This window comes from Bison bison, unplaced genomic scaffold (genome assembly GCF_000754665.1).
Source record: "Bison bison bison isolate TAMUID 2011002044 unplaced genomic scaffold, Bison_UMD1.0 scf7180017864462, whole genome shotgun sequence".
NCBI classification, from domain to species: domain Eukaryota; kingdom Metazoa; phylum Chordata; class Mammalia; order Artiodactyla; family Bovidae; genus Bison; species Bison bison.
The window spans coordinates 2,870,818-2,885,194 of NW_011495024.1; the positions used below are offsets into that span (position 1 = coordinate 2,870,818).

At 45.6% G+C, this 14,377-nt stretch overlaps 2 protein-coding genes across 3 annotated transcripts in view; one reads left to right on the top strand and one right to left on the bottom strand.

Annotated features, from left to right (window-relative positions):
- The window catches only part of LGALS8 (lectin, galactoside-binding, soluble, 8), a 26,947-nt gene extending 14,371 nt beyond the window's left edge, over positions 1 to 12,576 (top strand). Inside the window, exons 5-11 of one of the 2 annotated variants that reach the window (XM_010860112.1) lie at positions 758 to 877; positions 1,804 to 1,860; positions 2,678 to 2,704; positions 2,827 to 2,949; positions 3,447 to 3,535; positions 4,428 to 4,593; positions 7,402 to 12,576. In XM_010860112.1, the coding sequence (XP_010858414.1) occupies positions 758 to 877; positions 1,804 to 1,860; positions 2,678 to 2,704; positions 2,827 to 2,949; positions 3,447 to 3,535; positions 4,428 to 4,593; positions 7,402 to 7,551 (732 nt within the window). In that variant the 3' untranslated portion in view covers positions 7,552 to 12,576. The remainder of the gene's footprint in view (positions 1 to 757; positions 878 to 1,803; positions 1,861 to 2,677; positions 2,705 to 2,826; positions 2,950 to 3,446; positions 3,536 to 4,427; positions 4,594 to 7,401) is intronic. The other variant, XM_010860111.1, reaches the window with a different exon arrangement.
- HEATR1 (HEAT repeat containing 1) overlaps positions 10,083 to 14,377 on the bottom strand; it is a 51,492-nt gene continuing 47,197 nt past the window's right edge. The window contains exons 42-45 of the mRNA XM_010860110.1: positions 13,730 to 13,884; positions 13,079 to 13,237; positions 11,596 to 11,704; positions 10,083 to 10,628 (exon numbers count right to left, since the gene is read on the bottom strand). Coding sequence (XP_010858412.1) covers positions 10,540 to 10,628; positions 11,596 to 11,704; positions 13,079 to 13,237; positions 13,730 to 13,884 — 512 coding nt within the window. The 3' untranslated portion in view covers positions 10,083 to 10,539. The remainder of the gene's footprint in view (positions 10,629 to 11,595; positions 11,705 to 13,078; positions 13,238 to 13,729; positions 13,885 to 14,377) is intronic.

The following is a 14,377-nucleotide window of genomic DNA, read 5'->3' on the forward strand; positions in this document are numbered from 1 at the left end:
GTCTGTATCATTTTTTTTTAACTCCTGTCTGTACTGTTGTGCTTTGGTTTTTTTTCCTGCCTGCCTTTTGCCTTCCATTGGGATTTGCAGCTCCCTGGGGTCTGAGACCATACTGTGTTCTGCGTGTCTTCCTGACACTCCGTACACGTGTACTGGCATCTGGGAGGGAGGAAGAAGGAGCCCGGAGCACTGGTGCCCTCTCGGTCAGGCACTGGGCTGGAGTCTCACGAGAGGGACGGGGTCATCTCCTCCCAACAGCGGCGTCTGGAGGCGCATGCTTCCTGCTCACAGATAGGAATTTCAGAGAACTTGGGTCATTTGCCTGGGTTCATTCATTCAGCAAATTACCCAAATGTGTGTGGAGCACCTGCCTTGTGCGGGGTGGTCTCCAGAGTCTGGTCCTCAGGACAGCAGGGTGATGAGGTCGTGGGGCAGGTCTCTGCCAGGGCTCATGGGCACCCAGGGTGTCTCATGTACAGGCCTGCTACACATGGGGATGCGGTCGTGTGTTCACCGATGTGTGATCCGTCTGGAGAGAGTGTCCCTGGTGCTCAGTCAGATGAGGAACTCAGAGGAAGTTAAGAGTGCTGTCTGCTCTGGTTGCTTTCATCACAGTTTGGTCAGACGTGTCATGGGGAGACCTGTGGGAAAAAGTCTCAAAATAACTCTGAGTCAGCAGATTTAAACTTGGATAAATTAATAAAATTCATTTATTAACTGCTTTATTGGAGGGGGCTGTTGTTTTCTGTTTGTTCAGGTGGCTGTCAATGGAAGGCATACCCTGCTGTATGCCCACAGGATCAGCCCAGAGAGGATCGACACGCTGGGCATTTACGGCAAAGTCATCATTCACTCTGTGGGCTTCAGCTTCAGCTCGGTGAGAGCCCTTCCATAGGGGGCGGGGGGAGGGTGGTCTGGGGGTCTTCTTTGGTGACATTTTCTGATGAAATGGTAGGAAACATCTTTAACTAACATCATCTGTTGAGATGAAAACAGTGTAAATATATCCCTCACTAGTGTGTTAATTTCTTAGAAGTAAATATTCGGACTGCTGCTGCTGCTAAGTCACTTCAGTCATGTCTGACTCTGTGCGACCCCATAGACGGCAGCCCACCAGGCTCCTTTGTCCCTGGGATTCTCCAGGCAAGAACACTGGAGTGGGTTGCCATTTCCTTCTCCAATGCATGAAAGTGAAAAGGGAAAGTGAAGTCGATCAGTCATGTCTGACTCCTAGCGACCCCATGGACTGCAGCCTACCAGGTTCCTCCATCCATGAGATTTTCCAGGCATACTGGAGTGGGGTGCCATTGCCTTCTCCAAAATATTCGGACTAGTAGAATGCTAATCATTGACTAGAGCTTTATTGCCTGTAGATCTCAAATCTAGCATGGTTCTAACAAAAAAACCCAAAGTGATAACCATGAAACAACCAACCAACCTTTTATAGCTGGAGTGGGGGTATATTTCCTTGATGTGGGAGTACCGTGGAGTAGTTCTCTCTAAAACTGTTTCCCAGCAGTGGGATGTCCAGTTGAAATTGCTAACCTGCCCTCCACAAACAGTAAAACCAATTACAGTCTCGAGACTCTGATTCATTCGCTCAGTCTTCACGCTTGTTCTTACCTCTGTAGCTTTTGTCAGTTTGGTAGTAGGAGAAGGATGCTGATGTTCCTGCCTTTTTGGATATTTTGGATATTTGCATATTTTCCATGTTTAGTACCATTTATGATTTTTTTGATATGTCAAGAAGATTATATTTACAATTCTGATGGATGTTAAACATTAATCTGAACTTTTTTTCAGGATTTAGGAAGTACCCAAGGATCTACTCTGGAACCAACAGGGATAAGTAAAGAAAATGTAAATATTAAATCTCTTAAAGTTTAAAAATGTCTAAAAATGTCTTTTTTAGTTGCCATGTAAATTTGGTGGCAGGCAGGCTGAGTTTTTTTTAAGTTATGTTTTTAATATGAAAACTTACATTTTTAATATGAACACTTACATTTTTAATATGAAAACATGTTTTTAATGTGAAAACTTACATTTTTAATAATATGCTGGACGTTGAAAATTGAGGCATATACTTCAGGGTGCCGGTTGCATTAAGTTTTGCTGTTTAAACTTTGATCTGACCACTCCCCACCAATCTCATGTACAAAAAACTCTCTTAACTGCCGAGTAGGGCTGGCAGGAGGTGTTTATACCTAGTGAGCACAACCAATGCATCAGTAAACATCTTCCACGTTTCCACTTGTTCCCCATGGAAACAAGTGCAGTTCAGACCTTTTAGCTGTTATTAGTGGAGAAAAGTGAGGTCTTAACTGATCTCAGCATGTTCATAAGCAGACTCTAATCTCAGCATCTGGGGAGCACCCTGGAAAGAAGTAAAACATGTTTGACCCCGTGTGTGGCCTTTGGAAAATGCTTAGCTCACGGTGGAGGTTACAGAATTCAGACGATGAACTGGACAGGCAGACTGTCCGCAGCCTGCGTGGCAATCTGCAGCTCCCTGCATGTGTTCAGAAGGCACTGGCACCTACATGTCCCCTGCCCAGTGCTGGGCAGGCCCTGCTGTCCCAGGCTCTGAGTCGTACAGCTAGGAACATCTGATTGCTCATGTTATACCGTTTATTTCTTGCCTGTCACACATTCTCCTTTTGTCTTTCTTTTTCAATAGGTACAAAAGTCTGGCGGGTCACAGCTTGTAAGTATTTTTGCTATATAACATGTGGAACCTTTTTATAAGAGTGTCCAGGAAATGAAGTTTAAACCTTGGAAGACAGCTTCACTTATTCCATACCTTACTGCAGAACTGTTTCCCTACAGCCTAGTAATAGAGGAGACATTTCTAAAATCGTCCCCAGAACTGTCTACACCAAGAGCAAAGGTTCGCCGGCCAATCACACTTTGACTTGCGCCAAAATACTACCTACCAACTGTTTGTCAAAGGTTTGAAGAGCCAAAATTTTCCTAATTCTGTGTAACGAGTTAAGTTTTAGTTAGCTGGTTGTGTAATCTCCACCCTCAGTCCAAGCCCGAAGCAGCCACTTGGCGCTGGCATTGTGTGTCATGGACGGAGAGCAGGTCCCTGAGCCCCGAGTGTGTTTTTGTAACTGCCCCGGCCTCGGCCGCCTCCCCTCCAGGCTGGACACAGAGCACACGCCAGACCCCAGCCGAGGTGACTTCTCAGAGGGAGTGTCACTCGGAGGCTCAGGGCCCTCCCCACATCCGTTCACTTCATGGTCTGAAACAGCCTCATGGAGAGTCTGCTGGGAGCCGGCACAGTGCTGACGGCCGGGGACCCCCGTGGGACCAAGGCAGACTCATCTGTCCCTTCACGGGGGTCACAGGGTCACGGCCTTTAAACATGTCCCGGTGTCTTCAGGCAGTTCTCCCACAAGATCTCTTTCTGAGGTTGCCTGGCACTGACTGGAGTTTCTTTGCAGACTCTGCCGTTCGTAGCAAGGTTGAACTCCTCCATGGGCCCTGGACGGACCGTCGTCATAAAAGGAGAAGTAAATACAAACGCCAAAGGGTCAGTACCGTTAAGTGACCTTGAAAGTGCGGATGCGGCTGTGCGTCTCTTACCCTGTCACGGCAGTCTCGTGAGGTGCAAGTCGGGCTAGCGTCATAAGCTTCATTTGAAAAATAAGACGGTTAAAGCCAGAGGCAGTTAGACTGCTAAGGACAAAGTTGGTGGCAGAGCCCTAGGCTTTTTGTGGCTAGACAGGAGGGTGGCTTTTTGTCCACAAGGCACGCCCTCGCCTTGAACTGCAGGGCAGCCTACGAGAGCAGATCAGTTCTGTCGACTCCTCTTGTCATGGACTTATAAATTCCTACTCTTACAATCTTTTCCAGAGATGTGCAGAGTTCTGAAAGTTTGAAGTGCGAGCTATTTTCCCAGGTTGCACTAGTGGTAAAGAACCCACCTGCCAGTGCTGGCAGCATAAGGCTCAGGCTCAGTCCCTGGGTTGGGAAGATTCCCTGCAAAAGGAAACGGCAACTTGCTCCAGTATTCTTGCCTGGAGAATCCCATGGACAGAGAAGCCTGGCGGGCTGCAGTCCAAGGGGTTACAAAGAGTCGGACGCGACTGAGCACACACAGTACCCTTTGAAGAACAGAATACTTGTAAATGTTGAGAGAGCTTCTGCTTTGGAGGGACCCTATTCCAGTGACAGATGTGATCCTTTGGGTCACTTATTCTAACCCAGTAATTTTTTCCCAGTTGGATCTATAAACACTGATTTTTAAGCTTTCCATATTTTCATTTTGCAAATAACATACTTATACCAATGGTATACTGACTCACAATTTTAAACATCACCTTCGGTGGCATTCCTGGGTCTTTGAGTTTAATCCTTATTGTTAAAACGGCACCCCTCTCTTTTCCTTGGCTAATTAATTTTTTCTTTAATTCTCTCAAAAGCTTTACTGTTGATCTGCTGTCAGGAAAATCCAAGGATATTGCTCTCCACTTGAACCCACGCCTGAATGTGAAAGCATTTGTAAGAAATTCTTTTCTTCAGGAGGCCTGGGGAGAAGAAGAGAGAAATATTACCTGTTTCCCTTTTAGTCCTGGGATGTACTTTGAGGTGAGATGATTATCTTCTTTGAAAACAGTACAGGAAAAAGAATCCTGGGGGTAGGGGTAGGATAAATTGTCCATCCTGGGCTTCCCTCATAGCTCAGTTGGTAAGACTCCACCTGCAATGCAGGAGACCCTAGTTCAATTCCTGGGTCGGGAAGATGCATTGGAGAAGGGATAGGCTACCCACTCTTGTCTTCTTGGGATTCCCTGGCGGCTGAGCTGGTAAAGAATCCTTCTGCAATGTGGGAGACCTGGGTTCAATCCCTGGGTTGGAAAGATCCCCTGGAAAAGGGACAGGCTACCCACTCCAGTATTCTGGCCTGGAGAATTCCATGGACTGATAGTCCATGGGGCCAAAAAAAGTCGGACACGACTGAGTGACTTTCACTATTTAAATCAAGTACAGCTTAATATGTGGAGCTTGTGTGTGGTTTTGTTTAGCTGGAGACTGTTATTTTGAATGCCATTTTGTAACATAGGTAATCAGCACAAACGGCCAAGCCGGTCGAGTGCCACATTATTTACACTGGAATTATCCAATGTTTGTTTTCATGATGACAGTTTCTGTGTAGCCCCTATTAGTTAATAGGAATTTTAACAGGAGCCTGGTCTCAGGGCTGAGTAACACGTTGAACCCTCAGTGACCGCGAGGACATGGGAGCCGAGACTCCTTGCCCTGTCGCCTTGGTGACGCGCAGCTGAGGTGGCAGCACTTTCTAAAGCGATCCTGCTTGTGTGCCTTCAGAGAAAGACACATTTAGACACCAGGGCTTGAAGGCGTGTAGTCCTGAGCCCCCAGAGGTGGAGTGTCACAGCACAGCCTTTCCCCAGGTGTGCTTCCAGGCTGCTGAGCCCAGTCTCCTCGATGTGTCGGATGCCACGTGGTCGGCTGGGTACCCTCACTAGCTCACGTGACCGACTCCTCATGTGGTCGCTGAGGGTCACTGATTTCGGTCATGCCTCCGCATTTTAAATTGTCACGTGCTCTAGACAGTTGGAGCTTGCCAGACTCCTCAGAGTTGCTGAAAGCATGAACATCAGGCTGAATAAAAGGTGGCAATTTGACACTAGTTTTATTAATAAGTTCCAGTCTAAGGCATGCCCTGGTGTGTGTGGAGTAACAGACAGAAATGAGCCAAGCACAGGCTCCTGAAAGTGACGGATACTGGTTTGGGATTCAGAAGGATGTGGGTACACTGCATTTTTCAGATGTTGCGGACGTATGGACAAGTCGCTGGAGGTGGGAAGCGTGGCCCCAGGGTTGCTGACTTGGCAGGTGTCGGCGTGTGGGTGACGTGGGTTCCCTGAAGGAGCTGTGGACGCTCTGGAAGAAGGTCGAGGATTGTGTTTGATGACTGGGAACTGGTGTCTTCTTTTTTGACCTGTTTGAGCCCCAAGTTTGGGACTGCTGCATTAGTATGAAAGAGGACAATAATAAATTCTCTTAAATAGTCTTTTCCTGGTCTTCTACTTCAGGAAGGGGAATTGACGTCATGTTGGATCATTGTGGTTTTTCGTGGGGCTAATTTTTTTCATTTTAAAAATGTCTTTCAGTTCTTTAACTTCATCTGTGAGCTCTTGTTTTTTAGAAATTCAGTTGGCACAGTACCATGTCCAGCAGGCTGTGGGCCACTTATCTCCCATTGTTAACATGCTGGCTCTCCACTTGCTCTGATGTCCCATAGAAACTCTTCACAGTGTCTGCCTAACACCAGCCTGTTTTCCCTTCTGAGCTTGTTGGGGTGGTGTGTCCTCTGTTCTGTGGAGATTGTTAAATGTTCACCAGAGAAGTCTTTCTGCCTGGTTCAAACTGGGGTTTCCACCGTTGTGGGCACAGGACCCCCAGTCACGGATAGCTCCCCCAGTTCTCTACATCACCCTTCTGCCTTCATCTGTGTCAGTTACTGCTGTTATCCGTGGAATTTCCCCCTTACTAATCTCCCCCAGCAGTCATTTCTACTAGTTGTTTCAAAAGAAAAAAGACACTCAGTTTGCTGCTTTGAGGATCCAGACTTTGTGCCTCTGTCTGCCTCTGGGGCAGAGGCAGGGCGCGAGGGGAGAGCCGTGGACTCGCCCTGCTGGGCTGTTCGGTGAGGGTGGAGACGGGGTGGAGTGAGTGGCTGGACTGGCGTGGGGGATGGTAGCAGGGAATAGGTTGAGGTGGACGAGAAATGTAAAAGGACTGCAGATTCTTCTGTTAACTCTGAAGGGCTAACACCAGTGATGACTCTGAACTGCATCTCTGCCAGAATGCAGAGGTTCATAGAACAAGGAGCTTTGACCAGCGTTACAGAAACAGTGTGCTGAGTCGGGGTGGGAATCAGAGTCACCAGGCAGCTGTGCAGTCCCCTCCAGCTGCCCTAACCCTCTGGGATTTAGTATTTTCTGAGCTGCCCCAAACCCAAGTTTGAGGCAGAGAAGTGAGGACTGAAGCCCCTGGGTTCCTAGCCCATGGCAAGAAGCAGCTCTCTCTCCTTCAACTGAGTTCCCACGTGTCTTGAGGAAGGCGACTTCCCACTTCACTGAGAGCCGGGGCAGGAGTGGGTGCATGCGGGGCAGGAGCGGGGGACCGAGCGACCAGCGGGCCTCAGGCCATGGTGAGGTTCCAGGCACGTGAGAGCCACTTCCCTGAGTGGGACAAGGCAGAAAGTGCCACCACCAGATACGCGTTCCTCAGAGCTTAGAAACCGTGGCAGGGTGTCAGCGCTGGCAGGCTGGGAGAAGAACTAAATGGTGTACTTTTTAACACTCTGTGTGCAAGACACAAAACCTTCTAAAGCCTGGGGAACCCTCGTGTGTGCTTTCCTTCCAGATGATAATTTACTGTGACGCCAGAGAATTCAAAGTCGCGGTGAATGGTGTCCACAGCCTGGAGTACAAGCACAGGTTTAAGGAGCTGAGTAAAGTCGACACGCTGGAGATCAACGGCGACATCCACTTACTGGAAGTGCGGAGCTGGTAGCCGACACGAGGGCTGTAAATGCTGAAATACAGCATGACCTCGGTAACACTGGCCTTGGTAAAATGCCTCTATCACGACATGCTTTCTATACATTGTTAAAGTCCTTAAGTCCCGCTGGGTGTCCTCAGTCCCTGCTGCGCGACTTGCCGAGCCGAGTGAGAAGACTGATGCCACAGTAGTCACAGCCATTACTATAATGGGCTTTCCTGCTCTCCTCTGCACCTTGACTGCCTCTTGTAAACCTACTTTGCATTCAGCAAGTATTTAGGAAGTGCCCACTGCAACAGAGAAAGCCAGCCTGCACTGAGCATTTATCTTTCCACGTGTGCTGGGAGCCAGGGATACAGTGGGGCGAGTACATTCCCTGTTCTGCCAAGCTCTGGGCCACTGTTGCTCCTTCACGCACTGGACTCACCAGGGACTTAGAAGGATTATTCTATTAAGTCTCCTAAGGGCACAAATTTATAGGTGACACTTCCTCCAGTGCTGGCTCAGGGTTTGATTGTATCCCATAATTGGGAGGTTTGATATTGATTTATGTCTGGAGATTTTCTTTAGCATGATAAATATCTAGCTCTGCGAGTTGGAAGCATTACCAAATGATTAACACTTTGAACTCTAAACGCAGCACAATGATAAAGGCAAAAAGCAAAGCAAAACTGAACCAAATGGTGTTGAAATTAACTTGACGTCAGTCTCAAGGCCACTGATTTCTGTACCAGTAAATGCATATTTTAGAATATTGGAGTTTCGAGTGAGCCAGAGGTCTCCTATGCACATACTCTACAGAGAGTGTAAGGTAGACAAGAGACGGTCTCAATCTGTAAAATGTCTGTGGGTAACAAAGCAGTGTCAAGATCAGATTTAATGGCTGTTTATAAAGCAGGCCCCATCAGTAAACTGCAGCAGCCGAGACCAGTCAAGTGGAGAGGCGCTGGCATTCTGCCGCTGGTCAGCGCGACCAGCACTGCCTCCGCCGTCTGAAGACGGGTCCGTCATCGTTAGTGACGGAGATCAAACCGTTGTTCTGCTTTTAGTGATTAAAATCAGGACCTGTATCAGCAAGTTAAACTGCTGCATTTCTGTAATTTTTGTCTATTATTCTTTGAAGCAAGTTTGGCAGAAGTTCTTTGTAGAATTCTTACAGGTCAGATCTTGTTACAGGGAATTTCAGAGGTTTGTGAGTGGGGGAGGGAGAAAGCTAAATCAGTCGCATCATTTTATCATGTTAAATTGCTGGGCTGAATTCTGCCAGGATTTGGGGATATTTTCATAACAGTTTGTGGTTAGATATTATTTGTATCCATATATTGCAGAAAATACTATTACCAATCTTACTCCTAAAGGTACTCAGTGTGGACGCTTTTAGCACTTAATTCTTTTCCATCTTTTCATGTTAATTTATTATGTGGAGTCTCACCAAACTCAAAAAAAAAAAAAAATAGTGGAGGTGGGGATGTTGGGAAAGCTGTACAAGGCAAGAAGGGTCTAGATCCCCAGGGTTATTTTTTTCCTTCAGAAAAGAACATCAGAGGGCCTGGCAGATGGCAGAAACTGTGGACCACTTAGAAAAAAAGAAAAGCCCCCTTACCTTGTTTTCTTTAATTCTTAACCACAGTACGTTTTCCTTTTATGTGGACAGTACTAAGAGTTCTTTGATAGAGTAAATATAAAATCTTAAGATCATTTGTAGAAAATAAGCTGTTACCATTTATTAATAAATCCTGTTGTGACATTTCTTAAAGAGAAATACGCACTCCTAGCAAGCTCTGTCTCCAGACGCAAACCAGCCTTCTGCTTGTCACAATTCCACACTAAATTTCTATATTAAATTAGATCAAGGGCTTTCAGACTTTAACAAAGCTATGGAACAGTTCTTAGATGCCTTAAAAATTTAAAAGGCATCAATTAATGTCTTAAACAAAATAAAGGCAGATTTAATTCTGCTTGAGTGTTCACTTTCTAGCTTCACCATGACATGGTATAGAGAGAACTTTAAAGCTTTGAAAAAATTCTTTTATTTACTTTATTCCTCAATTGTTGGTTAACTGCCAATGGAAATGTGAGCACATCTAACTGGAGGGGCTCCTTCTTGCCACCGAGTGTTTCAAGGCCCTGGCTATTTGTAGGCTCATTGGGTGTGGTGGTTCTGTAAACAGTCTATTGCCTCTACCACCCCACCCTACCCCCAAGAGACTGAAGGATAAAGGACAGTCCAGAGTAGAAGATGCATTCCAGAATGACCTGCTCTGTGGGGCACACACAAAAATTAAGACTGAAGTGTTATCCACCCAGAACGAAAAGTAAAAATCCAGTGGCTTCAGGGCTGAAAGCATTCTTGTTGGGTGCTAATTGTCATTTTCTTAAAGTAAAGAGCGGCTTTGAGTGAAATCCCTGACATGGATACCATGCAAAAGCTATTCCTTTACCACGAACATTCAGGTTTTATAGTCCAAATGCAGGTTAGCTTTGAATGCTAACATTAAACATGTATGTAGTGACAGTAACATCAATCAAGAGAGACTGTAATAGGTGCTGGGGCTTCCCCGATGGTTTATCGGTAAAAGAATCCACCTGCGATGCAGGAGACTGGGGTTTGATCCCCAGGCTCGGGGAGATCCCTTGCAGGAGAAAATGGCAACCCACTCCAGTATTCTCGCCTGAAGAATCCCATGGAAAGAGAAGCCTGACGAGCTACAGTCCAAAGGGTCCCAAAGACTGAGCAACTGAGCACACACTACACACATAATCAATGCTGAAACAAACACAGCAGTCTGTATAAAAATACCACGTATCATTTACTCTCTGTAGATTCTGTACAACTGGCAGGAAAGGCTTCTGTGGTCGCATAGATCAGGAGGGAATTTTGTAAAGAAGTCCAAGTAGGGTTAAGGCACCAAAAGTAATATGGTCCTGAACACCCAGAATAAAGACATGAAAGAGCAGTCTGATCTCTGACCAGAGTACGAAATACCCAAACCCAGAGTTTCAGAAGTAGCTCTGGAGAGGCTCTCCCAGGATGGTCTCCAGCTGCTGGATGGTCTTCTGGCACTGGTGCTCTACCTCTTCACATTCATCTAAAAAAAAAAAAATCAGGTCAGTCTTCCTGCCTCGGTTCTCGTCAGCCTGGTCTGCACATCCTGCTCTCGCTACGAGTCCCTGAGTCAGGAGAGAAGTGAGCACAGTGCTGAGGTGGAAGCCATCCTGAAGTCCCTCCTGCCTTTCTCCTTCCTGCCTGCCTCCCCTTCTTACCGTCTTAGACAAAGCGGACAAAGACCCCAAACAGTGGTGCACAAATGAACATTCCAGACACCTCGCAATGCTGCTCTGTTTAGTCATTCACACAGCCCCGCCTGCGGCGGGGGAACAAAGGCGCAGGCACCTGGCTGGGATGCGCAGTGAACGCCAGCGTGAAAGCATCAGTCCTTGCCTCCGCCACCCCTGCTCATATCTGTACTACTTCCTGGGCTGCATGGTAGCACCATGCTCACTCTGCTCTGTGTGCAGAGCTGCACACACCTGAACTTCAACCCCACTTCCACCTGTCACACTTGTTATCAGATTAGTTAATCCTGTTAAAGCCTCTAGTTTTTTCCTTTATTAAAAAAAAAAAGGGGGATAAGGGCATGTGCCTGGTGAAGATTAATGAGCTCATCCACACAGAGTAGAGAGTAAGTGCTGGGCATTAACAGTGCTACTCCACTGTATCCTTAGTGGCACTGGATGTTTTGACATAATAACCCTGCATCTATGGGCCAAAATATTCAATCATAGTCATGTATGAGGTTAAAGCAAAACAACATTATAGTCTGTACTGTCAGCAAAAAACACAAAGGTAAAGACAGTAAGGATTATGTTGTAAACAAATCTCAAATGAGGAGGAGGTGTTTGCTTTCTAACTGTTCCCTCCACCCCACTCAAAACAGGAGCTCAGCCTCCAGGCAAAGGGCTGGAGCCAAGAGCTCATCAGTTTCTCCAAACGCGCGTTCCCACTAGGCACATTCCTACAGAGGTTTAATTACTTCTTAGAAGTTTGGGAATTACCTTCCATCAATTCAGCTAAGAACGGAATGGATTCTGGTAACAAGACGATATAATTCTCTCTCAGTTTTTCAGCCAGTGCTAACACAGTTATCAGAGCAGCAAATCGAACCTGAAAAGATGAAGAATCATTTTTAAAAAACCAAAGAACTATTATAGCTCTGTTTGTTAATTTATGATCTAACTTGAGACATGCTCTGAATCTTAAACTGTTATTTCACTGTCTCCATTCAAGCTTCATCTTAGCATACCAGTTCATTTAACAGTTTGAGATCTGTTTTATAACATGGGCAACCTTGTAAGTCACAGCCTTTCAATCTGTGTTCTGGTACTGCAGGCCTTTCATTTGAATGCTTTTTTTTTTAAATAACATTTTCCTTAAACAAAAACAGTAAAAAAAAGCCACATGCAAATTGGAGTGTGTCATCAAATGTGACTGCACTGGAGCTGCTGGCTGGCCTGGCTGATGCGCACCTGGCGGGCATGTGTCCCCAGCCACTGCAGGCAGGACTCCTGCCCTCAACCCCGACTGGGGTCACCATGTGGAGGGGTGAGGGGCTGCAGGCCCCTCAGCCTGACTAGAAGACACTCACTGTTGTCATAAATGTCCTAGTTTTGGAACTTAAAAGATTGAAGTGCTGCTTACATGTCTTGTCTGTGACAAGGAACCCAAGCAGCTGTTTGCTTTGTTAGTCATTCACTCTGAAACAAAAGCCATCTTAGTCCTCTTTCTGGTTTGGGGTAATTAAAAGAATATCTGGATACAGCAAAGTGAGATGTTTAAAAAACATTTGTAACTGCCTATGTTCAATCAGGATTTTCCTGATCTGGTATAATCAAAACATGTTACAATAAATCTAATGCAGAAACTTTGTAAGAACCTACAATTTAAAATGTAGGGGTACACTGGAAGAGCCTCATTGTTTCCATTACTTCCAAAAAACTAAATGTTGTGAATTTCAACCAATAAATCTATTAATAAAATTCTGCTTCAGTCTGTTTTATCCACTGAAATTCCAGTGTAATAATCAGCTTACGAAATGGTGATCCATCACTAGGACAGCTTGAAAACTTCAAACCTCCACACATCACTGCCCCATGCTGATGCACGTTATTCCACAAAGTCCTAGGCCAGAGATGTGTATACAACAGGATAATACACTGCTCTAACTCAAAGGAATGGTCTGTGGACAAACACAGCATGTGTCTGGGAGTACACTGATGTGTAAATGGTGCTTAAGAAACACGAGGAACTGAAGTCTTTACAGTATTTAAAAGTATAAAGCATTTTAGTGGTCCTAACACACCATGGGCGTGGGAAGGACTGCTGTTTATAAATGGCCTGTAAGTGGAATTCAGATTTCTCAGGGTCAGTCTTCTGCCTGACACAGGCCAACCCCCGGCACTAAACACAGCCGTGCAGGTCCTGCGGCCGTGGCCACGGGTGCCACGCGCACAGCGTCCATGCTGCACCACTGCGCCTGACCTTGGGTGAGGAGTCCCTTGTCTTCAGCAGAATCTGGTAGTTGAGTGGTTTCCAGAGCGAGTCATCAGCCATGGCCACTGAGAACTGCGCAAGGCACGGTATCAGGTGCTTTGTCACCCGTTCCTGGAACTTCTCTTCGCCTCCAAGCCTGTTTTCCAGCTGTTGACAGTGAGACAAGGACTGAGCAGTGGGTCTCTTGCTGTTTGAAAAAAATACTCAACGTATATGGTATTTTACTATCCTTCCTAATAGCAGGCTCAAAAACCAGGTACTACTTTTTCTATTACTCTCTAGAGCAAATCTACCACCTGCGAGGAACTCAAATGGAATCACAGCCTATGGCATCGCCCCTTTTCCTCTGCAGAAACTGAGAGAAGAGCAGCCAAACCCTTACACACACTCAAGAAACTCAGTTTTTAAGAATTAAAAATTTAATAGACCTTAATCATGCCTTTTATTTGAAAAATTAAAAACTCAGTCAATGCCACTGTGAAGACAGTTACATTCATGAGAAACATGAAATCAATTTTGAAATTAAAATTTCATAAAAAGAAGAAAACCCAGCAAACTGTGGTTCTGGTCAACATAAACCCTGCAGGCACGTACCACTGACTGTCCCAACTTTTAACAGCAAATGGTTCCACTGGTTACCTGATCCACCAGGGGCACCATCAAGGCTTCTGCTCTCTCTTTACTTAGAAAATGCTGGGTGTCAAACAGGAAGATTTTATATAAACAGTTCAGAATAAACTGTAGTAGCAAGCAGCACTTTTCAGGATCGTTTTCAGAGTCAAAAAACGCTTCATCTGTAGATTGGGGAGAGTAAAAATGGAAACAAAACCAAAAAAAGCTGAGTTTCAAATCTCCAGTGTTTAAATTCAAATCACTATTATAAGAACTATAAGTAGAGGGGTATTTCTAAAATGATCTAGAAATCAATCAGGATGAAGGAAAATAGACGTCTCAGGGGACTGGCTCACTCTTTTAGAGTTGTTAACATTCTTGGTTGTTAAGATTGCTTAGTCTGGCAAATGGACTGCTTGTTATTAGTATTAAAGAATAAATCAATTTTAATGTTTTAGAGTTAATTCTAGAAGCAAAGAAATGAACCTTTATTCTTTCTCCCAAGTGAGTAAATTAATACTGTGTGTGTGAAAGTTGCTCAGTCATGTCTGATTCTTTGCGACCCCATGGACTGCCAGGCTCCTCTGTCCATGGAATTCTCTAGGCTGGATCTTCCCAACCCAGGGATTGAACCCAGATCCCCCACATCGCAGGCAGATTCTTTTACTGTCTGAG